This window comes from Canis aureus, chromosome 22 (genome assembly GCF_053574225.1).
Source record: "Canis aureus isolate CA01 chromosome 22, VMU_Caureus_v.1.0, whole genome shotgun sequence".
NCBI lineage: Eukaryota > Metazoa > Chordata > Mammalia > Carnivora > Canidae > Canis > Canis aureus.
In genome coordinates this window covers 24,369,562-24,396,115 of record NC_135632.1, presented here as the reverse complement: position 1 = coordinate 24,396,115, position 26,554 = coordinate 24,369,562, and the positions used below count along the sequence as shown (strand labels likewise).

Below are 26,554 nucleotides of genomic sequence, written 5' to 3'. Positions count from 1 at the left end.
CTCCTACCCTTTGATGGACATAAGAAACAATGAGGGTCCTGCTCTTTTTTCTATGCCCTACTTTGGAAAGAGTGCACAGTTCTTCTGCCCTCAGGCTCATCTGCCCATTTTGGAGTTCTGTTCTTACCCTCCTCTCTGGACCCAGCCTAGAAGACATGAACTGTTTTTAAGGGCTCAGCAATACCCAGCTTTCCCTTTATCAGGTCCAGAGCATCTTTCTCACCTGGAGGTAGGGAAAGTACTCGGCGACTAGCCAGGTGTTCTTCCATACCTTTACTCCAGCCTTGGTCTCTCCTTTGAAATAAAAAAAAACCTGGAATTTGGGCAGCTCCGGTGGCCCAGCGGTTTAGCACTGCCTTCAGCCCGGGGCCTGATCCTGGAGACCCGGGATTGAGTCCCATGTCGGGCTCCCTGCATGGAGCCTACTTCTCCCTCTGCCTGTATCTCTGCCCACCCCCCCACCATGTCTCTCATGAATAAATAAATAAAAATTTTTTTAAAAGCCAGGAATTTGACTTATTCTATGTAGTTTGTGAGATGTCCTCTTTTTCCTGAGGCAGCATATGCTGCTGCTTCAATGAGGGGCACCTGAAAGAATAAGAGGAAATTTGGGGAAAAAGAAGCCCTGCTTAACATCTCAAAAATATAATTTGCCTCATTTATATGATGAGTGGCTGAATTTGAAGGGAATGAAGTTAGTGGTAGTTAACCCAGGTTTCCAGAATCACTCTCCAAAGTTTATCAGTTTGCTGCTGATTCTAGGAAGAAAGAAGCATGCCACTTGGGAAAAAGAACAGAAAGTTTGCAGATTGAGTGAGTCTGCAGGGATGCCTGTTTGTTGTTTATTGGTGGTGGTGTTTTTTTTTTTTTTTTTTGGTTTTTTTTTTTTTTTTTGCTTCTGTCATAAAGTTTCTCCCAAACAGTTGAGATTCTGATAAAATAAATATCTGTCATGTTATTTAAGAGTGGACAAGCTGAGAATCACCAAGCAGGTGACAAGGTGTCCTTGATTTGGTAAGGTTCCATGCTGTCTTCAGCTGATATTGATCTCATATTAAGTGATATGCAGTGAGAGTTTCCTCTGTCAGTTCAGTGACACGATTTTAGGTAAGGAAAGTAGAAGGTCTCTGCGTCAGCTAGAGATGATTATAGTAGATATCACCTGTCTTAATAGCCCTACCTTCCTCTGCTAAGCTGTGGGCAAATGAGATTTTATGCTTTATCATCAGGCTGCCAGACAGGACTCCGGTAACTATATGTAAAATCTCCTGCTCTCTTACACACTAGTTGATGTTTATGAGGAAAAATAAGTATATTTAAGCTTTTTATAACATTTGTTCCTTCACAGCAAGAGAATATTACACGTTTGTGTAAGGCTTTCTATTGTCATGCTTAACCACTGTGACTTTTACAACTGCATGTTAGCTGGCACAGTAAATTACTGGAGAAGCACTATGAAGATGTCACTGAGCTTTGCCTGCTGTGTGCTAATCTTCAGAAGTTACAGAAAAACATAGCCGCAGATGTCATTTCAAGCTCCTTTTACTACACTAACAGTCTGGGATGCCACTCTTAATAACATGAGGTCACTTTTAACTAAATTCTTGCTGTAACTGTCTTCTTAGAGAAAATGTTACCAAGCCAGCATTTCTGTAGAATACACTTCATGGCAAGGTGTTGATTACCTAACAAAACCAATGTGAAAACCCCATTAGGGGAAGGGAACCAAATGTTCCAACTTTCTAAATTGCAGTCCTAGTTAAAGACTCCTGTAAATGGCAGAGCAGGGCCTGTAAGGCTCCTGGTGCGGGGCCATCCTTCCTAATGCAGCCAGTGCCTGCTGTGGTTGTCTTGTGGGGGTGGATGAGTTCATAATGGAAATACCATGAAGAACATTTAAAATGAATAAAGTGTTATAAGGACTCAAGTTTTAGGAAAACTGATTTCCCAGTAACAGCTCTCTTGAAATAGAAGGTTCTCCGTATGAGATCTTGGAGAATGGAAGCTTAACACCAAGCATTTATTGATCAAGAAAAAGAGCCAAATGTCATCCAGCACTTGATATGAATCAGGTAAAATAAGGACACTTTCTAAGTTTTCCTACATAGTGTCTCAGCTTCTAGGACAGATGGTCTAACGTAGAATTTTTATGAAATGTTTGCCCCTGAGGAATGGAATGGGCAAAAACTACATAATACAGTGCTTACTGTAGTATCTAAGCTTCGAGGCCCTGAGTCTGAACAGACAAAAAGACTCTATCTCTGGTATTGCCTTAGGAAATTTCTTCCACAATGAGACAAGTAAGGAGAAGAGTCTTATTTGAATCAATGAAAAGTTCATAGTATGATTATGTTTTTAAGAATGATAGGAGCTCTCCTATCCAATGTGATTGGGGCTGGTACTTGGGTAAACAGAATAAACAAATTTTAAATCAAATGACATAATGGAAACATTTATATCAACTTAAAACATATCATTGTACATTTTTTACAATTTTTTGATGCACAACCAACATCTAATGTTTTCTGCTTAGAGGTCCCTTCATCTTTTTTGCATAAACTGCATTCATAATATGTTGTTTTCCGGGTAAACCTTGTTTAAAATGGAATGAAAATTCAGTCTGAATTCAGAATACTCAAATTTTACTTTTTTTTAAAAAAAAGATTTTATTTACTTATTTACGAGAGACACAGGCAGAGGGAGAAGCAGGCTCCATGCAGGGAGCCTGACGTGGGACTCGATCCCAGGACTCCAGGATCATGCTCTGGGCCAAAAGCAGGTGCTAAACCCGCTGAGCCACTCAGAGATCCCAAGTTTTACATTTTTTAAACCACCTATTTGGCACTATCTTGTCAATCACTTATCAGCAATTTTTTTTTTTTTTTTTGCAACTTGTCACTATCAAGTTTTTTGGCAAGCACTTAACTTAGTTTTCCTCACGAAGATAACACTCATACTTGTCCTTCATCAGTTTGTCTTCTCTAAATCACAAATTTATGGTAACAAGCACAACTGGCATAATCAAGTTCAGGAATAAGCACAATGACTCATGTAAGCTCACACCTTGCCTGGAAGGGCAGAGGTTAATGGATGTACCAGAGAGCACATACTAGTCACAGGCATTCTCTATGGCAAAGGTAACTATCAGCATCTGTTAGAAAGAACCAGAGAGCTCTGGTTAATCTTTGAGTTGGTTGAAGGGCCTTCAATTAAGACTGTTTCTACTATAAATACATTTCATTAGCATGCATACGTTGTAACTCTTAAAGAACATCTTTGCAAAATGTTTTCTAGTATGGGTTCTGCAGAACTTGCCTTAATGAATAGCTAACATTCACTTATAATCAGCAGAATCTGTCTGCGCACATAATTCGTGCTCTAAAGTGCTTTTCCCCAGCAATCTAGTTTACAGTGGTACTATAATTGGTTTGTTCATCAGACTATTTTTTCCTCAGATGGGAAGAAATAGTGTTTTGGTCCACTCCTCATTGAGTTATCACAGTTTTAAAATTAATAATTTGGAAATTTAATGAGTTCTTTTTCCATTTATACATGCTTGAGATCCTAAATACCTCTCTATCAGTGTTTATAGATTTTTTTCCTTCTCCTAAATACCGATAGCAATAAAGTATGCTATATATGCTATATAAAGTATGCTCAGTGGTTTAGTGCCTTCAGCCCAGAGCCTGATCCTGGAGACTTGGGATGGAGTCCCACATCAGGTTCCCTGCATGGACCCTGCTTCTCCCTCTGCCTGGTCTCTGCCTCTGTGTGTGTGTGTGTGTGTGTGTGTGTGTGTGTGTGTGTGTCTCATGAATAAATAAATAAAATCTTTAAAATAAAAAAGGAAATAGATAATGTCCCTATTGATATTAGGTTGTCCCTATTGATTTTAAGTTGAGACATGTGAAAAATTTTAGAGTTGAGAGAGAGAAGTGTGTATACACACACACACACAGAGAGAGAGAGAGAGAGAAGGACATAGGTAAAGAGAGAAAGACATAGAGTTGAAAGATTTATAAATAAAAAAAAAATATATATATATATACACACACACACAGAGACAGAGAGATAGAGACAAAAAACAGAGATAGATACCAAGGTAGGAATAGAGAGAAGTAAAAAAGGAGAGGAAAAAAGATAAGGTGAGAAATAAAACAGAGACAGATGGAAGCAGAGACACTATGTGGAAGAAAAAGAGAAACCAAGACATCTACAGAGACAGAGGAGGAACCACCTCAGCAATGTTGCTCAAAATGAGCTCAGTCTTTGCCCTGTTTGACCAAGTCTGTAGAGTTACAGGTGTGTCAGTAACCAGGATCGGCAAGCAGGCCCAGGAGACAGTGTCAGAACAGACAATACCAGACCTATGAGTAAGTCATAGCCTGGACAGTAATTAGGTGGCCCCAAACCACTTGTACATAGCTGTTATGTTTAAACTTTAAATGTATTTAAATTTTTTTGTTTGTTTGTTTTTCTGGGTTTGGTGGTTTTTTTTTTTTTTTTTTTTTTTTTTTTTCTGCAGAAAGGTACTGAAGAAAATCTCTGTTGGAGAACTTAATCCGAATGAGACTGTGCAGGCCAATGTGGAGGCCCAGCTCCTTTCCAAGCTGGACCATCCAGCTATTGTCAAGTTCTACACCAGCTTTGTGGAGCAAGATAATTTCTGCATTATTACGGAGTACTGCGAGGTAAGACTCTCCTCTTTTGGAATTCTTGGTAAAAATCTGTTTCAAAGTATATAGTTGCCTGCAAAGAGATACCTCATAAGTTCAGTGATTGAATCACAAGTTGGGGAGCTAGGTTAAATAGGTGATTGGGATTAAGGATGTTTTGTGATGAGCACCAGGTGATGTATGGAAGTGTTGAATCACTATATTATACACCAATATTACACTATATATTAACTAACTTGAATTTAAAGAAAAACTTAAAAAAAAAAAAAGGCCTCCACTAGCTGAACTATAAAAACGTGGGTTATGGTGTCTTGTAGCTAAGAATGACAATCTCTAGGTAATTGATGAACTCCTTTTTTTTTCCCTAAGAGTTTATTTATTCATGACACAGAGAGAGAGAGAGAGAGAGAGAGAGAGGCAGAGACACAGGGAGAGAGAAGCAGGCTCCCTGCAAGCAGCCTGATGCAGGACTTGATCCCAAGACCCTGGGGTTACAACCTGAGCCAAAAGCAGACACTCAACTGCTGAGCCATCCAGGTGCCCTGACAAACTCACTTACAATAAAGGAGTAGTTGCTGCAGGAGAATGCTTCTTGGGGGAATAATTTTGGGGGGAGAGTCACCCGAACCTTCTACAATGGTCCAGTGCTTAGATGGACATTTAAATGCTGTAACAGAGGCCTGGACAGAGCAGAGGTCCATCTCTTGTGCTTTGAGTTCTTGGCCTATACCTATTTTCCCCACTGGAAATTTGGAAATGGAAATATGGCTCATTTTCCTCATGGAAATCTTTCTTCATATTTATCAAACTGTGATTTATGGCTTCCTGTATTTGCATTTTTCCCTGCCACTCCATGTTCTCTGCAAATAATAGCTATGCATTTTACTGAGCCCCAACTGAGTATGAAGCTGCTTGGGAAGGTACCAGAGAGGGAAACAGATAAGGAGCAGCTGTATTATGAATCTGTATGCTTGTTCCTGAGAGGGTAGGAAGAGGGGAGTTTTAAGGGCTGACTCAGAGAATACATGAAGATGACCTTGCTCAAAAAAGTAACTTCCAGAACATTCTGGGAGCTAATCTTAACTAAATGTACTTTGAGGGAATTTGGTGCTATTCATACTTTAGAGTGAGTTTAGTCAGTTCATTACCTGGATGTTGTGGGGGCCTGAAAGAAAGGATGCTGGAAAGAGGGAAGATGCTCCTTAGAATGGAAGACAGGCCCGTTTGGGTCAGAAACTTTGGACGACCAGAAGGAGTTGTGTGTTTGAGACACAAAAAAGGAGAGGCAGGAGGAGATTTTAAATAATCACGTATGAGGGATCCCTGGGTGGTGCAGCGGTTTGGCGCCTGCCTTTGGCCCAGGGCGCGATCCTGGAGACCCGGGATCGAATCCCACATCAGGCTCCCGGTACATGGAGCCTGCTTCTCCCTCCTCCTGTGTCTCTGCCTCTTTCTCTCTCTCTATGTCTATCATGAATAAATAAATAAATCTTAAAAAAAAAAAAATAAAAAAAAAAAAAATAAATAATCACGTATGGCTACTAGCTACTATATTGAACAGGTCTTGGTGATAAGCTAGAATTTTCTTTTTTTGCCTTATTTTTAAATTTTTATTTTATTTTATTTTTTTAATTTTTAAATTTTAATATAATTTTAATGTACCAGAGAAGTTGTAAGAATATCACAGTGAACATATTTGCCAGCTGTTAACAATTTTCCCACATTTGCTTTATCATTCTATATATTCATTGATCTATCTATATTTTTTCCTGAACCATTTGAGAGGAAGTTGCAGACAGGATGGCTCTTTGTTCTAAATACTGCTGTATTTTTTAAGGCTGAGGACATTGTCTTCCATAACCATGGTACGATGATCAAAATCAGGAAATGAACCTTGTAACAATGCTGGTATGTAATCCAGTGCTTGTCAAAATGTGATTCTAGGCCAGCTGCATCACTATTACTTGGGCATTCCACCCCAGCCATACTGAATCAGAAATTCTGGAGGTGGAGTTCAGCAATCTCTGTTTTGTCAAGTCCACTAGGCAAGTCCAAAACACATCTAAGTTTGAGAACCACCCATCTAATCCACATCCATCTTCAAATATAGCCCACTTGCCCTATTTATGTCCTTAGAAAGGAAATTTCTGTATGTTTTTTCTCATGCAGGATCCAGTCCAGAATCATTTGTGATAATTTTTGAATTCTAGTGGTTTCCAAGGGCTGAGCTACTGTCTCAGGAGGGGCGTTGCCATGGTGATGACCACAGGCAGGCCCGTGGGAACCGCTGTAGGGCTTCCAGGGCTCCACACTGCTGCTGAGCTGTCAGGCTGTCACTTCCCCAACTCCCAAGGAATGACGTGGCGGATTGCTGGTTCTTGTTGTTAACAGAGATATTTCTCATCTTCAGACCTAAATTGGTTCTTAACTTGCACAAGCCTGGCATTATCATCTTTTTATTGAGGTAAAATAATATTGAAAATAGCAGATGGCCAAACTTGCACCTCATAGGAAAATGCCATCACCATTGAAATAGTTGGTCTTTTTATCTCCAAGTTTGCTCTTTTATAATTTATTTTGGGGCCTTGCAAGATTGAAATATATAAATGCGTTCATGAGGCTGCTACATCCATCACTCAACCCTTTGGGCACATCACATCAGATTATGAGTATGAAAAGCAACCAACTGAACTCTCACAACTTCTTGTCAAGATTGAACCAAATCTTTGATGGAAACTAGTTCCCGAACTACCAAAGTGGGACAGTATTTAAAATATTGGTGTCCTTTTCTTCTTCCTCACTCCCACCACCCAGGGCTAAATGGAACTGCTTCCTCTTTCCTGTCGGTCCTGCAGTTTCGCACCTCTTCATCTGTACTTGGATCATTTCCTTTCAGAATGCCCTCCTTCAAATCCTGTTCATCCTCCCAGGTCCAGAAGAAATGCCTCCTTTACAGACTCCCATAATTGCCTGGCTGGAAATCTCTCCCCACCTGGCCCCTCTGACCTCCATCCTATAGCATTTTATTTCTCCTGGCACTCCACCTATTATACATAGTATAAACTATCTCAGACTTTCCACAAGGGATTTATCTTTTTCTGATTCATTTTTGTATTATATCATGGACCCACGTAGTGAGTCAGAAAGAAATTAGCACTCAGAAATTTATTTTTTTTCCTGACGAAGTCTTTATCACTTACTTCCAGCTGCCTCCCACCTCATTTCTGTCAAACCCTAATGGTAAGAAATAAAATATTGGCTCATTCTACCTGTTATATATGTCAAAAGCATTTTGGCCTACTTTATTTTGCTGGCTCACCTAACAATGTACTACCCTGGAGACCTAAGAGATACTACCTGAAAGTTTTCCCTTTGGACAAGGATAAGACATCCCCAGAAACCTGAGCATTAGCTTTATAGATGCAGAAGAGGATACGTGAGATCACATATCTTCAGTAGAGAGAGAACATATAATTATTCACCAAAAGCAGGAAAGTTATGTTGACATAACTAAACAAAAATATATCATTATACAGTAGTGCTCAAGTTTGGCTGTCATTAGAGTCACCAGAATATTTTAAAAATCATAAGAGCTGAGGCCCATCTCTAAAAAGTCTGATTTAATTGATCTGGATTTTTATCTAGACATTAGAATATTTTTTAAGATTTTATTTATTCATGAGAGGCAAGGAGAGAGAGGCAGAGATAGGCAGAGGGAGAAGCAAGTTCCCTTCAGGAAGCCTGACGCGGGACTTGATCCCAGGACCCTGGGATCACAACATGAGCCAAAGGCAGACGATCAACCACTGAGCCACCAGACACCCCTCTAGACGTCAGAAGTTTTGAATGCTTTCCAAGTGATTTGAATGGCAGACAAAGGGGAATGGTTAGTGTAGAAACAGAAAAATGGGGTCATAAAGGAAAACTTTGTCAGTGTTTATGGGACACTGAACAAAGATGAGGCCCAGACCTGAGAACTGGGAAGTATGGTTGATAGTGGCTTAGATTTTACGCTTAGGCATCTCGCTTGGTACTATTCTTCATGAAAATTACCTGGCCTGTTTTCCTTGCTCCATGTACAACTTCTGATTACAGTTCAGCTCTCTACATATGCTGCTGCTGCTGCTGCTTCTTCTTCTTCTTCTTCTTCTTCTTCTTCTTCTTCTTCTTCTTCTTCTTCTTCTTTTAAGATTTTATTTATTTATTCATGAGAGACACAGACAGAGAGGCAGAGACCCAAAGGGAGAAGCAGACTCCTCACAGGGAGCCTGATGCGAGACTTGATCCCCAGCCCTGGGATCACCACCTGAGCCAAAGGCAGCTGCTCAACCACTGAGCCACCCAGGCATCCCTATATATGCCTCTTCTAACAGGAAAAAAGCCTGCTGGCTAAACTGACAAGGGCTCCCTGTCATCTTGGCAGTTGTTCTTACTGCATAGGAGTAAATCGACATCCTGGATTATTTATTGGTTCCTTAAGAATTCAAGTTCACAAAGGCAATAGTAATCAAAGGTCCTTCTGAAAGCCATTACTGATCTCCAGCTCTGTGTCAGATACAATTCTAGAGAGTAGGGGCAACAGGGATAACGTGATAATATTTCTTTAATGAACGTATATGGTAGAATAAATGAACCATTTTATCAATGGCAAAAATACAAGAGGGATGTGGTAAGGGCCTAGGGAATGAGATGGTGAAAGTGCTGTGAAAGTTAAAAGTAAAGAGAAATGACTTTGGACTGCAGGAACCATGGAGGAGCTGGCGTTACATTTGAATTTGAAACATGGGAAGGATTTGGTCAAGGGAGATGGGGCAAGGACATTTCAGTTAAAGGGAATAATGTGATAAAAAGCTCAGAAGTAGAAAAACATGGACCATGATTTAAGAACTTAATACTTCATCTTTAATTTTAATATATTTGCAGTTAAACACATTTCCTAATGTTAACAACTTCTATAACCACTGTGCAATATCAAAACCAGAATATTAATATTTTACCAGTTTCCTTCCCAGTGTCTTTGTTCCAGGACCCAATCTAGGATCCTGCAATGCATTTAGTTGTCGTATCTCCTTAGTCCCTTTGGAAAGTTTCCCTCTTCCAGCCTTGTTTTTATGATCTTGATACTTTTGATGCGCACTGGTAAGTTATTTTGTAGAAGGCCTCTCAGTTTGGATTTGTCTGATGTTTTCTCATGATTAGATTGAGGTTATAAATTCTGGGCAAGACTATCACAGAAGTGATGTGGTGTCCTTCTCAGTACATCATATTAAGAGGGGGACATGATGATCTTATTAATGGTGATGTTAACTTTGATTATTTAATTGAAGTTGTGTCTGCTGGATTTCTCCACTGTAAAATTACTATTTCCTTTTTTTGCAATGGATAAGTACCTTGGAAAAGCTATTTTGAGACTATGCTAATAATCCTGTTTTTCCTCAAACTTTCACACACTGATTTTAGCATCTTCAGTGAAGGTTGTTGCCTGGAGCTCTTTTCACTCTGTTTCCTAATGGTGGTTATGTATTTCCCTCATTCTTTCTATATTCACTAATTGGGATTCTCTTATAAGGAAAAACTGTTCTACTGTTCCTTTTCCACTTACGTATTTATTCGGTTATTTATATCAGCATAAACTCATGAATATTTATTTTGTTCCATGGGTTATAACCCAATACTGTCATTATTTTGTTGTTCCAACTCTTCCAGCTTTAGCTGTTGGGGCTCCTTCATATTGGCTCCTATATCTTTTTAACATGCCCTCATCCTTTCTCAGGGAGAAGTAGATTCTTATATATTATTCTGTTTTATAGATAAGGAAATAGGACCCCAGAGAGGTGGAGTGATTTTCCTAGCAATCACATGGCTGGAATATTGAATTTTGTCCAGGGTAGAACCAGGACCAGGGGTATTAGGAAATACCTTTTTTTCTTTTTACTTGGATTGCTCTAATTCCTTCTTTAATATTTAATAGAGTCAATTAAATAGTCTTGGTTCCTACCTCCCCAAGCATGTAATTATCTACCTCTACACGGACATGAATTAAAAGAGATTGACAGTTTTATTGCTCATACCAACAGTATTAACCAAACATGTTTCAAATCGTGGCCCAGAACACAAATTTCTGTATACCTGTGCTAGTCAAGCCTATGTGAATTATAGGAAGATATAAAAAATATAAAATGGAAACTTTCAGTTATAAGATGAACAAATTCTGGGAATTTAGAACATAGTTCTGGGGATAGTGACATAATTAACAATACATACTATACACCTGAAATTTGACGATAGAGAGCTTTCAAGTGCTCTCACCACCAAAAAAAAACAAAAAACAAAAACAAAACAAAAAACAAACAAACAAAACCAAAGTATTTGAAGTATTGGGTGTGTCAGTTAACTTGAATGTGGTGATCACCTCACAATTCACATGTACCCATGCATTTCCTTTTCTTGGCTTATTCTCACTTATATTCTGTATCTTTATCTCCAGTTATATGACATACATGAACACAGAAATGCATGTATATCAGTTTGTACACACATGGATATTTTAATGTGATGATGATGTTGTTAAGTGTTTTATTTCTCTCACTGAGAGACGAAGTAGGATTTGAAATAGTGGAGAGTGTGTGGACTTTGTCGTCACACTGACTTCTGTTCGAATCTTTGTCCATTTCCTTGAGCAAGTTATCTCTCTGATCCCTCTCCTCATGTTAAGATAGTGCAACAACACTTCTTTTGTTAGGTTTTATAGGGATTTGAAGTAATGAATATTGAAAAAATGGCTATCAGAGCCTAGCACCTAGTAGACTGTCAATAGTGGAAGTTGTTATGATAATAGTGGCTTCTCCCATCTCCCCCTTTCCAGTTGTTTTCTAGAAGGCAAGCTAATTTATAACTCTAATTCTGACTTGTAGCTATGAGTATGATTCATGCCGGAAGGAGGAAACATTCAAATTCTTAAACACTAATAGGTCTGATAGCAATTTTCAAGCAAGTCTTTGCCAAGGATCTGTCTGTACTGTAAAAAAGAAAATTTGAAATTTTCTCTTATGTTTCTTATTTATGTAAAACTGCCTAAATAAACCAGGTAAGTAGGATGAGTTTTGTAATCCTGAACCTCTAGCAGTACGCTCTTGCAAGTTAATTTGGCAATGACATATCCTATAAAGCTACTGCTTATTGTCCTGAAGCTCTGTCTGGGGCCATCACCATCCAGATTGTTCTTTTATGGTTGAGGGAGACTCCTGGGATATTGATTATTGTGATGTTGATTAGTGACCATCTGTCTTAGACCATTTAGGCTGCTATAACAATATGCCATAGACTGGACAGTTTATAAACAACAGAAGTTTATTTCTCATGGTTCTGAAGGCTAGAAGTCTGAGATCAAGATTCTAGCAGACTCAGTGTCTGGTAAAGTCCAGATTCCTGGTCCATAGATGGTAGGTCATCTTCTTGCTGTGCTTTCACATGGTAGTAGGGGTGAAGGAGTTCTCTGGGGTCCCTTTCATAAAGACATTAATCTTATTCATGAGCCTCCACCCTCATGACCTAATCATTTTCCAGTGTACCCCCCCATACTCTTATATTGGAGGTTAAGATTTCTACATAGGTACTTTGGGGGGATACAGACATTCAGTCTACAGCACCATCTTTCCCAGTGCTCCAGGTATCCACACATCCGGCTGTCTTTAGTGGCTTGCTTTGCTGGGATTTCTCTGATTGAAGGAACTAAAAATTACCTATAGAGAGGTAGGTCCCATCAGAGTTCTCTGTTTCTGGGCAGCTCCATCCTGGAGTAGGTAGGTCTTCCAGAATTTGCTCTGCACCAGTCCTATGGATCTAGACTTTATCCAATTAGGGAAGACTATAAATCATGTGACTGCCTCATGATTTTGTATACTTGAACTGATCTGTTTATGATTTTTAAGTACCAAAATTAAAGTAATTTGATTTGTTATATTTACTTTTTTTTGTTTAAACCATGAAATATTTTAACCTTTTAACAACTAAGTTAAAAAGTAAGGCCACTGATTTTTACTTAAAATCATTAATGTAAAAACTGAAAAGCAAAACTAGTCTTATTTTTAAAAATATTTGTATTAAATGCACTAATATAAAGGAATTCATAAACCCAGTAGAACTTACAGCATGTGGGGTATGCCTTTAGCTGACATATGACTTTATATAAATACAAGTATTCAAAAATAGAATCAGAATAATCCACTTCAAATATTTTATTTGAAAAACAACCCAGTGATTTATAGATGAAAGCATCTCATGTCACTTCTTCTTCTTCTTCTTCTTTTTTTTTTTTTTTTAAGATTTTGTCTATTCATTCATGAAAGACAAACAGAAGCAGAGGCAGAGGCAGAGGGAGAAGCAGGCTCCCTGTGGGGAGCCCGATGCGGGACTCGATCCCAGAACTCTGGGATCATGCCCTGAGCCAAAGGCAGATGCTCAACCACTGAGCCACGCAGGAGTCCTTCATGTCACTTCTTAGGATAAAAATAAGTTCTATCATTTTATTCTTATTCATGTACATTTGCCTCAACAAGAAAAACACTTACTCTAAAAGAATTTGGAAAAAGAAATTAGCAGCTAAACTCAGGAATGCTTATTGATATTATCAGACATAAACATCATGCATGACACTACATGCCATTCTCTAGTACCTATTTAGAAAGTGAATTTTCTTATTTTGCTTTAAGAGCATAGTGTGGGGATCCCTGGGTGGCGCAGCGGTTTGGCGCCTGCCTTTGGCCCAGGGCGCGATCCTGGAGACCTAGGATCGAATCCCACGTCAGGCTCCCGGTGCATGGAGCCTGCTTCTCCCTCTGCCTATGTCTCTGCCTCTCTCTCTCTCTGTGACTATCATAAATAAATAAAAATTAAAAAAAAAAAAAAAAAGAACATAGTGTGGCCTCCAATTCCCCCATTTTTATGTACTCCATTACAGCGAACTTCCAAAAGTCTTAGGAAATGTCTTCAGGTTCTACGATGACAGATAATCTCCTTACCTGCCCCCTCCACCTCCATTTATTGATGCTCTCTTTAGTAATGCCACCGGCTTTTAAAGATATCATCATAAAATGATGATATCTTTATCTTATTCAACCCTGAATGTCCCAAATACATCTTTTGCCTTTGGAATTTTTCAAACTGTTGGATCAAATGTTTCCATTGATAGGAGAAATATTAAATATATGGCCCATTTGTGTTATTATCTGGCAGCATTTTCTTAAAGTGTGGTCCATGGACTACCTGTCCCACAGTCACTTAGAATGCTTATTTAAAAATACAGATTTTGACAGCCATTGCAGTACATTGAGCTCCACAGAGACAGTCAGGCAAGTGAGAGCCAGATGGGCATTGGGTAACTCTGTGCCTCACTGAGGAACATAATTAAACATGGGCAAAAGAGATCTGAAGAAGTTGAGAGGCAAAATGTCATCATATGCATTCTTTATGCAAATTTGCAGAGAGGAGCATGAGATGAAGCACCCAGAAACTTCAGTCAGCTTCCCAGAGTTTTCTAAGAAACACTCAGAGAGGTGGAAGACCATGTCTGCTAAAGAGGAAGGAAAATTTGAAAACAGGGCAAAGATGAATAATGCCTGTTATAAAAGAGAAATGAAAACTTACATACTCCCCTAAAGGGGAAACAAAAAAAGTTCAAGGATCTCAGTGTACCCAAGAAGCCTCCTTTGGCCTTTTTCCTATTTTGTTCTGAGTTATTGCCCCCAAATCAAAGGAGAACATCCTGGCCTGTCCATGGGTGACATTTCAAAGGAACTGTGAGAGATGTGAAATAACACTGCTGTAGATGACAAACCACCTCATGAAACGAAGGCTGCTTAGCTGGAGAAAAAATTATGAAAAGGAGATTGGTGCATATACAGCACTCGAGGAAAGCCTGATGTGGCAAAAAGGGAGTCATCAAGACCAGAAGAAGCAAGAAAAAAAAGGAAGATAAGGAAGAGCAAAAGGAGGAGGAGGAAGATAAAGAAGATGATGAATGAGTTAGTGCTAGTGAAGTTTTTTTTTTCCTTCTCAACTAGCATGTAGCACCCTCCCCCATCATACACAACTCACTCATTTTAGAGAAAAAAATTGAAATGTAAGACTGTGTAAGATTTGTTTTTAAACTGTACAAAGTCTTTTTTTTTTTTGTATAGTTAATACACTCCTGAATGTCTCTTTTGACAGCCCTGTCCTGGTGGTCTTCTCTGTGGGCACTAACTTTTGCCTGGTACAGTGTGGCAGTGGTACACTGGCATGGAAATTTAAAGCAGGTTTTTGTTGGTGTACAGCACAAATGAGTTTTATATGGGGATGTAGTTTTTTCTTTTTCTTTTCTTTTCTTTTTTTTTAAGTAATCTCTACCTCTAATCTCTAAGTAATGGGGCTTGAACTCACAACCTGAGTCCCAGAGTTGCATCCTGTACCGGCTGAGCCAGTTGGGTGCTCCCAGGATTGATAGTTTTTTTCATCCTCAGTTGTCTCTGATGCAGCCTCTATGTAATAATTGCTGTTCTGTTAAGTAAATACTCCTCTGTAATTGCAAAAAAAAAAAAAAAAAAGTTGCAGCTGTTTTGTTGAGATTCTGAATATTTCTAAGTAAATACAATTTGTTTTATTAAAATTAAAAATACAGATTCCATTGTCCTCTCTAGACTTACTGAATCAGAGTCTCTGTTGATGTGGTGCAGGAATATGCCTTTTAAACAAGCAAAAGGGATGATTCTGATGCCTGGTAACATTTGAGATCCACTGGAAAGATGTATTAGAAGCTTGTGGAAAGGTGACATAGAGTATAACAGAATAGCGTTTTAAGATGTCAACCAAGTGAATTAATAAGAGGCAGCTTTTTGATTTTAAAATGAAGTAGGACAGAACAATTTTTCAAGCTTCTCCCAGCTCTAAAATCCTGAGATTACTTTGTCCTTTGTGTATACATATCTGAACATTGCAGTTTTGTTGTATTCAGGCTTCTGAGAATGCTCTACTTCAGCCTTTTAAACTGGTTGTAAGTACTTTTGTTGATGACTTAAAAAAACTTTGATTAATTTTTTTTAATTAAATGCTTTTAGGATTTGTAACTTTTTAATGGAATCAAAGATGGAATTTAGACACTGTATTTGAGTTGTTCTTCATGTCTTCAAGGTCTTGGCATTTCAAAGTTAGTCGGATGGTGGCTAATTGGGAGGCGGGAGGGAGGAGATGCCATTAACCTATCAAATGGTACATTTTGGGTTACAGATTTTCAAAACTTCAGAAATTAACATCAAAGCTTTATTAGCAGCTTTCAAGGGGTGATACTAGTGAAAGCCTTTTCTGTGAGCAATATAGACTTAGGGCAACATTTTAATAAAGGTTTAAGTCAAAGCCAATACTCTTCACTAAAGTTTTTTTTTTAACAATAAATGTCATCATTTAATATTTCTTAAAAGACAAAATTAAGAAAACAGTGAACCTACAGATATTGTAATAAGAATTTCTTAAACTGAGGTGTGACATTTTATCAAAAACATTTAATTTTTACTTGGAAGATGGCTTAGAGAAAGAAATCATAAATGCTTTTTGAGACGCCTGGCTGGCTTAGCGGTTTGGCGCCTGCCTTCGGCCCAGAGCGTGATCCTGGAGACCCGGGATTGAGTCCCACATCAGGCTCCCTGCATGGAGCCTGCTTCTCTCTCTCTGCCTCTCTGCCTGTGTCTCTGCCTCTCACTCTGTATCTTTAATTAATAAATAAATAAAGTCTTTTTAAAAAATGCTTTTCATATTGCTGAGTTAAAATCAGGCTGCTTCATTAAAAAATTGTATTTCTTTGTTATATAAAAGCATAACTTGTTATATTAATCTGTGAGTGACTTGATTACTAATTTGAATTCTAAGAAAATAATCTACAGAATATTTATTAGAGAACAAAGTAAATACAAAGCAAATGCTTTTTCTTAGAGATAAATGTACAAAATGAAAATCGTAGAGGCAGTAACTTGAGGAGGATGAGACCCTGCTCCCTGATTAATTTTTTGGCAGTCTGTCTTCTTGTCAACTAAACACATTGCTTGCTTAATATTAGGAACTGGTTCATTTCTCCTTCTTATGGTTCTACTCAGAGAGCAAGAGGGAGTTTGTGTAATCTCCTTTTGACATTTCACTTTGAGGCCTACTATTGTAGGCCCTATTCTTTTTTTTCAATAGTCTATATGTATATATATTTATTTAGTCATGGGAAATTGCACACATATGTAATACCAATGTAAGAAACAGATAAGCAAGTTCTGTCACCACTTAGGAGAGAGCAGTAGGAGGTAATTGTCAGACTAACGGTAAATGTCACCCAGGGAGTAGGCTCCCATCATGGCAAGATAATTTACAGAGAAAGAACATAATTCTACTTACTCACAAAGTAACAATACTGAAGCTGATACAAATGTGTAAGATTCGGGATCCCTGGGTGGCGCAGCGGTTTGGCGCCTGCCTTTGGCCCGGGGCACGATCCTGGAGACCCGGGATCGAATCCCACATCGGGCTCCCGGTGCATGGAGCCTGCTTCTCCCTCTGCCTGTGTCTCTGCCTCTCTCTCTCTCTCTCTGTGACTATCATAAATAAATAAAAAAAAAAAAATTAAAAAAAAAAAAAAAAAAAAAAACAAATGTGTAAGATTCGTATTTCTATAACTTACTAGGGATAAATTCTTGAAAAGAATGCTATTTTAATACACAAATTTCTCCAAATTTTGGTGTTGTTTGAATTGAGGTAGACAATTACATATGCAAAAGCTGTTTTCACAGGGACATCTGTACTTATGTATGACCTTTCTAAAGTAAGATGTTGGGTTGAAGCAGACAGCTTCACTGATATTTCTATAAGGCAAGTTTTTCTTTTTTTCCTTTCCTTTCTTCTTCTTTCCTTCTCTCATTTTTCCTTCCTTTCTTCCCTTCTTCTCTCCTTTTATCACTTCTCATCTAAAGCTATTTAGGAAAGACACAGAAATAAGTATGTAATTATCTTCCTGACAGTGGAGATATTTTATCACATTCAGGGAATCGAAATGAGATATTGAATGGATATCTTTTTTGTTTTTAAAGATTTTATTTATTCATAAGAGACAGAGAGAGAGAGAGGCAGAGACACAGGCAGAGGAAGAAGCAGGCTCCATGCAGGGAGCCCGACGTGGGACTGATCCTGGTCTCTAGAATCACTCCCTGGGCTGAAGGCGCCACTAAACTGCTGAGCCACCCAGGCTGTCCATCTTTTTTGTTTTAAAATGTGTGTGTGTGTGTGTGTGTGCGTGTGTGTGTGAGAGAGAGAGAGAGAGAGAGAGAGATAGTTCCTCTTGCATAGAAGAAGAAGCCTGGATTGGGAAAATGTATATATTTACAGCTCACCTTTTATCTGATGGGCTTTCACATCTGCTTCACAGGATGTTGTCAAAAAATGTTTTGTGCAATTTATAGAAACACTATGGTGGTATAGCTTGTATAATTCAACAGAACTTTGATAAACTCTAGGTTTAAAAGGAGGGGATTTGAAGGTAGGTTTGGAGAATGAGAAAAAAATGATAGTCTTTTTGACAAGTAGCCAAATATTTGATTCATTATGTTTTTGGATTCCAACAAGTTTTGATCAACTTGCCCCAGAAAATCCAGTAGGAAATTGGATGTGAGCTAGGATGAAAATTGAAGGTTCGATATGCCATTTTTGACTTGTCATGCTCATGTGGAAGGTGAGACGATGTGAGGCAAATATTTGCTTATTGCACTGAAAGGAAATAAAAAATAAAAAATGCATTACAAATGAGCCAGTTGGTTGACCTAATATTGTTAGATTAGATGTAATTTCCCTTTGATTCTTTCACCGCCTATATATGCTCTTGCATTTAGCAGTGAAAACTGTTAGGAAGTCTGTAAATAGCTTAATGTTTGGCTCTTATGTTCCTTGGGGTGTGGTTTAGTACCTGTCTTCTTTCATGGAGCTGTGTGTTGCTGGCATACTCTAAAGACCAAAATACTTGCATTTCACTTTTTCTTCAGAGGCACACTTCTGGAATTGTGTCAATTGTCCAGTGTTTTAAGGTAAAGGGGATTAAGTATAGGGCTTCTCTAAGAGAATTTAATGTTTTGCATGTTCATTTCTATGGTAGTTGAAATACATTAGTAGAAGCATAATCAGAAAAGGTTTTATGTCAGACTCTTCCAGGCAATTTTAGATGTTTGTCATTGTGATCATGATTCATTTTAGGCACCAAGTATTATTCTTCCTATCACCAGTGAGTGGTAGGACAGACTGACTAAATGTTTTATTTATTTATTTATTTATTTATTTATTTATTTATTTATTTATTTTTAATTTATCAGAGAGAGCACAAGCAAGAGTGTGAGAAAATATATTTAAAATAAAATAAATTTTATTTGTTTGAGAGAGAGTACAAACACTTAACCTTAACTGAGCCACACAGGTGTCCCATGAGTAAATGTTTAAATCATGTGTTTGGACCCCACATGAATCAACAGTTGTTGTATTCCTGGGAATTTTACTGTAGTTAAATAGTCAAAAGGAGAGTTAAGTCATCCCAAGACACATGTTAGTCTAGACATGTTAAACTGAAAAAGAATCAAAACTACAGCAACCAGTACCATATTTACAATGTAAGGACTGATAGAGTTTCACCAAAACATCATCACTTTATATTAAATTAATATCATTCATTTGGGGAAGCCTGGGTGGCTCAGTGGTTAAGTGTCTGCCTTCAGCTTGGGGTGTGATCCTGGAGTCCTGGGATCAAGTCCCCCATCGGGCTCCCTGCATGGAGCCTGCTTCTCCCTCTGCCTGTGTCTCGGCCTGTCTCTCTGTGTCGCTCATGAATAAATAAATAAAGTCTTTATTTAAAAAAATCATTCATTTGAATCTTACTGGCTTTATATTTTACTTTGTATGTATGTTAGGCTTCTATAGTTATATATATATATAGTTATATAGTTATATATAGTTATATGTATAGTTATATAAAACTCTTAGTATAAGGAAAGTCACTCCTAGTTTTATGTGAGTACATATAAATATGTGACCTTTAGAAGGATTTTTGTCCTTGAGCGATGTCAAATGGGCATTATCTGAAGTAGTAAAAACAGAGTGTATTCAGTAACTGGCAGTTAGGGAAAGAGCTGTACTATGTATTATGTGTAGAATGTTATAACATATGTTATATGTCAAAAAGAGCTCTTCCTGGTTGTGCACACATTCTGATAAGTGCATAGGTGACTGGAACATGAAAAGGGAGACTGGAGGGGCACCTAGGTGGTTCTGTGGTTAAGCGTCTGCCTTCAGCTCAGGTCATGGTCCCAGCATCCTAGGATTGAGCCCCGCATCAAGCTCCCTACTCAGCGGGCACCTGCTTCTCCCTCTCCCTCTTCCTCTATCCCTGCTTGTGCTCTCTCTTTCTGTCAAATAAATAAATAAAATCTTAAAAAGAAAAGAAAAGAAGAGGGAGACTGGAAGAAGGGGGAAAACAGTGGCAGCCTGAGCAGAGTGAGGGAAGGGGAAATTACAAAAAGCAGGAAGGGGGTTGGTTCATGTGTATCAGGGCTTGCTAACTGTCATTAATTACAGTTAGGCCCTAGGCCCCTGCCCTTCCAGGGACCCCAGGAGACAGATGTGGGCTAGGACAGACAGTAAATTCTTTTGGCAGCAAGTTTTCTCAGGCAGGCACTTTAAGGGAGACTAGTGCCATCCTGGGGATGTGACCTTGAGCTATTGGAATTGTGTGAGTATTGGTTCAAGTCTTTATAAGCCAAGGTCGAGGCTTGGTTGAGACTAAGGCTCAGAGGAACCTGGCTAGAGGCTGGTCAAAAAGAGACTTTGGAACTCAGTGGAAGCTCCAAAGTGGCAGTAAGCCCCCACTTTCTTGTGATAAAGTCACTGCTGTATGTTAACTGTTGTAGAGAGAGCTTGATTTTAAAATCTTAACTGAAAGAAAAATATGAAAAATTATGCTGTTGTGTTTCAGGGTCGAGACCTGGACTGTAAAATTCAGGAATATAAAAAAGCTGGCAAAACCTTTCCAGAAAGTCAAATAATAGAATGGTTTATCCAGCTATTGCTAGGAGTTGACTACATACATGAAAGGTATGTTCATTTGTTACTGATGGACTTGATTTTAAGTCATGTTTGAACTTGAAAAATGAATTTTTTGGGGGTAGAATTGAAAAGATGCAAGTCCAAAGGTAAATGACCCAGTAGTTAAACATCTATAATATGCTTTTCCATGAGAAAACTGTTGAATGACTCAATATAAAAGATTTACTTGAATAGCCTTTTTTGTTGTTCTAGAAATCAAGTTGGCCTTGAATACAAGGCAGAAACATGTATTAAACACATTCTCATATATCTGATGATATCCTGTGATTATAAGCAATTCTCAGATACTTTTAGCATACTATGAATTTATTATATCTTAGAATAAGCTTGAACTATAAATATCTAGCATACTCTAAATGAATTGCATGGTCACTCTAGAATGTGTCATTGCAGAAGTTAGCTGCGTTCACATCCCAAGCTAAGTGATGAGGCAGAAGATACTCTTGGGCTTCAGAGAGATACTCAGACTAAAAGTCAGTTTTGACATGAAATATCTAATACTGAAGGTCAAAGTATGTTTAAGTTCAATTGTAGTTTGCAATTATAATCTCTGTCTTAAAAATATATTTTAAAACTTTTAATTGTATTCCCCATAGGTTAAAAGTAATAGTTTTTGCATGTTTTAGAGACCCATAAAATGGTACAACTATGTTTGAAAAGGTGAACATACAGAAACAAAAGTAGATACCATGAAATGTCCATAGTACATCTTTCAATTTAGGACTGTGTGGAACATTCTTCTTGAACAAAGGTTGAAATTTAGAGAGTACATCAAGGTCTGGCTATCTATGGATTTCGGATAGCTCAAATATGTTGCCTATGGTTTCTGAATGCATAAAAAGTAACCAGATTATACTGAGCTTTGCATGTATCTTCTAAACACATGTTGGATAATACAAATAGGCACTGATTTATTGACAACTTGTAACAATCTTTTGAATTTTGTCAAATTATCCTAAGAAAAGGTGATAAAAGTATATCAAGTAATCTTTTAATAAACTACGCAGAGCTGCTGAATGTAGGGCATATGTATATACAGTTACACTGGAATTTCTTTTATTTTCTTTACTATTCCATGGCACATTTGTAAGCTTATACATAAGGAAATATGTATATGTTACATATATATATGTCACTTTCATATATAAAGTGACAACTTCTGTGTTCTATATGCAAAATATAAAAGTGAAATCTAGTTGATTTAGGAACGAAATATTTGCAATACATTTGGTGTGCTTAATAGTTGAAGTAATGAGTTTAAAGTAATCCTTCAAAGAGAGGATTCAAATTTTTTTTAATCCTTCGACATTTTAAGAAAGTCATTAAATGGGGCTAAATGTTTGAATATTTGTGTATCTGTGTTCCTGAAATTCTGTCCTTTGTGATTCAGGTAATAAATGATTGCTTATTTATTATGTTATTATAACCAATTATTATAAAGGTTTTCTGTATAGACAGAGAAATTTCAATCATATTTAAGTTCATTTATTCATTTATTAAATAGAGATAAATTAAAAATAAGTCCTAACATTAAAGAGCTATTAGATTAGTAAACTAGCAGAGATAAAAAAAAAAAAAAACATGTACCCAAATAACTCTGTCACATGATGGATATACCAGCTGCAGAATCTCTGCCACATACTGTATTATATAGCCCTGGGCAGGCCCTTTGCCTCTCTGAGCCTTTGTTTTCTCATTTGTAAAATAGGGATAATAGTGGGACTCTCCTGCTTACGTATAGAACTATAGGGAATATGCATTGAGATGTTATACATGTAAAACCTTTGTAGTCTGCTAAGAGCTCTGTAAGTGTTGTTGCTTGGAGTTATAACTTAATATAGAAATGAAAGCATAGCCACCAGAAGGGCAAAAAAAAAAAAAAAAAACAAAGCAAAACAAAACTCTGACAATAACAGTTCTGACAAGAATGTGGAGCTACTGGAGGTTACATTGCTGGTATAATCACTTTAGAAAAATGTTTGGTAGTACTTCCAAACCTAAACATTCAAATACCTTGTGACCCGCTAATTCTCTTCTTAAGGTGAAAAATGAGTTCCTATGTCAAAAAAGAGACATGTACAAAATGTCCGTAGAAGCCTTATTTGTATTCGCTAAAACACTGAGAAATGTCAATTTTTAGTAGAATGGTTAAATAAACTGTGGTATAATCTTAAAATGGAATACTACTCTGCAATAAAAGAAGAACATAAATTGATATGTATGACTAGATGAATTTCAAAGACGTGATGGATGAAAGAAGCTAGATGCAAAAGAGTGCATACTATGTGATTCCATATGAGGTTTAAAAACCTTTATATGAGGTTCAAAACAAACAAAACTAATCTGAGATTAACTAACGCAATCTCAGGATAGAGATTACCCTTTGAAGGGGATTTTGACTGAAAGGGGGCACAAAGAAACTTCTGGGATGCTGGAAGTGTTCTTTATCTTGACCCGAGTGGATGATTACAAGGATGATAAATTCATCAAGCTTAAGATTTATGTATTTTAATGTAAATTATACTTTAATTAAAACAAATTATAAGAATGCCAAGAAAAGTACACCTTAAGTGCTATAGGAGACCAAGAAAAGGGATAATGATGCTACTTGGGAGCATCAATGAAGATCTTGGAAGAAATGACATTTGACCCAAAGTAGATTTTGAATAAGGTAAAAGATGAGTCTGAGCTTTCCAGGATTAGTGAACAGAGTTAGCAAAGGCACAGAGCTCTGCACAGAAAATCATGGCACCTTCAGAGTGAAAGATGAGTAGTTCAGTTGGAATGGCTCTTAGGGTATATGAATGAAGTTGTGAGGAAAGATATGTTGACATCAAGTTGCAGAGGGCTTTATTTTGTAGTATACACAATAATGCCACAGAAACCTTTTGAGTGGAACTATGATCAGAACTTCAGGAAGACTGGATGATAAATTATAGAGAGGAAAGAGAGGAACTCAGGATATTTGTCTGAAACCTTTTATAATATCCATACATGAGGTTGTAGGACCTGAAATAATATGACAGTAGTGGGCAGGACATGGATATGACAGTTAACTTGATAAGTTCAAATAACTGGAGTTGGATATGTGAGATGTGATAAGAGAAGGTCAAGGATGAACACAAGTTTCATTATCCATGGGTGAGAAGTTGAAAAGATAGATTTGAAGCAATGCTGAATATCCTGGGTGAAATATGGAGAGAATGAGACAAGAAAGGGTGGGGAAGGGAGAGAGAGGGGGTGAGGATGGCAGGGAGGGAGAGAAAAGGAAAGAGAAGGAGAGAGAAGAAAGGAAGGGAGGGAGGGAGGAAGGTAAGGGAAGAAGGAAGGAAGGAAGGAAGGAAGGAAGGAAGGAAGGAAGGAAGGAAGGACGTTAGTTAGTTACAAGTGAGGCCCTAGATATTGGGAAAACACCAAAATTTGTCTGTTTGAGTTCTTCCAATATCCGATCCTTGAAACAAAAACTGGGTTGTAAGAAGTTTAGGGAGCAATTTCATGAAACAGAAATCAGTGAGTGGGGAGAGTGAGTGAGATGGGGAAATGAGAAAAACCATACGGGGGCATATTATTGCTGCTGTCAGGAGAGGGATCTAGAGGCAACTTTCTTTTAAATGTTTTAAGCTAGGGGCTCCTCTTTTTGCGTTCTTTCAGAGCTTTTATGAAATTTCTTGACCATTTGTAACTATTTTCTAGCACAATTATGAATTTTCTTTTGAAAAATTCCTTATATTTCTGGGAGTTTTGGGTGGGAAGGGGAGGCAGTTATCACTATCTAGATCAATTCTCTAAATTAGTTTTTTGTGGGTTTTGAGTTTAGCTGACACACAGTTTCAGGTGTACAACATAGTGATTCTACAAGTTTATGCATTGTACTCTGCTCACCACAAGCGATCTCCAGAACAGTTTTTAAATGGAGAAATGCTATATGTTATTCCTGATAATAAATATATCATATACTTTTCACTTCTGTTAGTTTTCAATATGTAATATATATAGGTCTAATTATGTCTCCTACAGAAAATAAACTATCTCTTGGACAACCTAGGAGAAATGGATAGATTCCTAGAAACCTATAACCTACCAAAATGGAGGCAGGAAGAAATTGAAAATTTGAACAGACCGATTACCTATAAAGAAATTGAATCAGTAATCAAAAATCTCCCAACAAACAAAAGTCCAGGACCAGATAGCTTCATAGGTAAATCTTACCAGATATTTAAAATTCTTCTCAAACTTTTCCAAAAAATAGAAGAGGAAGGAAAATCTCCAAGTTGATTCTATTAGGCCAGCATTACCCTGATACCAAAACCAGATAAAAGACACAACAACAACAACAAAAAGAGAACTACAGGCTAATATTTCTGATGAACATAGATACAGAAATCTTCAACAAAATGTTAGCAGACTGAATCCAACAATACATTAAAAAAAATCATTCACCATGATCAAGTGGCATTTATTCCTGGGTTGCAAAGGTGGTTCAGTATTCAAAAATCAATCAACATGATACCTCACATCAATTAGAGAAAGGATAAAAACCATATGGTCATTTCAATAAATGGAGAAAAAGCATTTGACAAAGCGCAACATCCATTCATGTTAAAAACCCTTAAGTAGGTTTAAAGGGAACATATCTCAACATAATAAGGGCCTTAACTGAAAGACTCACAGCTAACATCATACTCAGTGGTGAAAAACTGAGAGCTTTTCCCCTAAGGTCAGGCACAAGACAAGGATGTCTACCCTCACCACCTTTTTAAAAAGGGATTTAATTTATTTTATTTATTTATTTATTTATTTATTTATTTATTTATTTATTCATTTATTTATTTATTTTAGAGAGAGGGAGAGCATGAGTAGAAGGAAAGAATCTCAAGAACATGAACATCCTCTCCATGCTGAGGATGGAACCCGATGTTCTATGCTCAATCTCATGACCCTGAGGTTGCGACATGAGCTGAAACCCAAGAATGCATGCTTAACTGAGTGAGCCTCCCTGGCTCCCCTCCCCCCACTTCACCACTTTTATATAACATAGTACTGGAAGCCCTAGCCATAACGATCAGACAACAAAACAAATACAACAACAACAAAACAACAAAAACAACAAAACAACAAAACAACAACAAAAACTAATAAAGGACATCTCAATTGGTAAGGAAGAAGTAAAACTTTCACTATTTGCAGATTACATGATACCCAAAAGAAAACCCAAAAGACTTCTCCAAAAACTACTAAAACTGATAAATGATTTCAGTGAAGTCAAGGATACAAAATCAATGTACAGAAATCTGTTGCATTTTTATATACCAGTAATGAAGCAGCAGAAAGAGAAATTAAGAAAACAATCCCATTTATACTTGTACCCAAAGTAATAAGATATCTAGGAATAAACCTAACCAAAGAGGTGAAAGACCTGTACTCTGAAAAGTATAAAACATTGATTAAAAAATTGAAGACAATACAAGGAACTGGAAAGACATTCTATGCTCGTGGGTTGGAAGAACAAATATTGTTAAAAGTACTGTCCAAAGCAATCTACACATGTAATGCAATCCCTGTCAAAATACTAACAGCATTTTTTCACAGAGCTACAACAATTCTAAAATTTGTATGGAAACACAGAAGACCCCGAATAGCCAAAGCAATCTTGAAAAAGAAAATCAAAGCTGGAGGTATCACATACGTCAAGTTATATTATAAAGCTGTAGTAATCAAAACAGTATGATACT

General features: G+C 37.5%; 1 protein-coding gene and 1 pseudogene across 21 annotated transcripts in view; both read left to right on the top strand.

Moving 5' to 3' along the window:
- Positions 1–26,554, top strand: part of NEK11 (NIMA related kinase 11) — a 256,069-nt gene that overhangs the window by 36,738 nt on the left and 192,777 nt on the right. For 16 of the 21 annotated variants that reach the window (XM_077865207.1, XM_077865212.1, XM_077865209.1 and 13 more), the window contains 2 exons: positions 4,526–4,691; positions 20,692–20,810. The exons of 1 other annotated variant lie outside the window; for it this stretch is intronic. In XM_077865207.1, the coding sequence (XP_077721333.1) occupies positions 4,526–4,691; positions 20,692–20,810 (285 nt within the window). The remainder of the gene's footprint in view (positions 1–4,525; positions 4,692–20,691; positions 20,811–26,554) is intronic. 4 more of the 21 variants (XM_077865224.1, XM_077865221.1, XM_077865223.1 and 1 more) reach the window with 2 other exon arrangements.
- LOC144293905 (high mobility group protein B1 pseudogene) lies at positions 14,088–16,375 on the top strand (annotated as a pseudogene).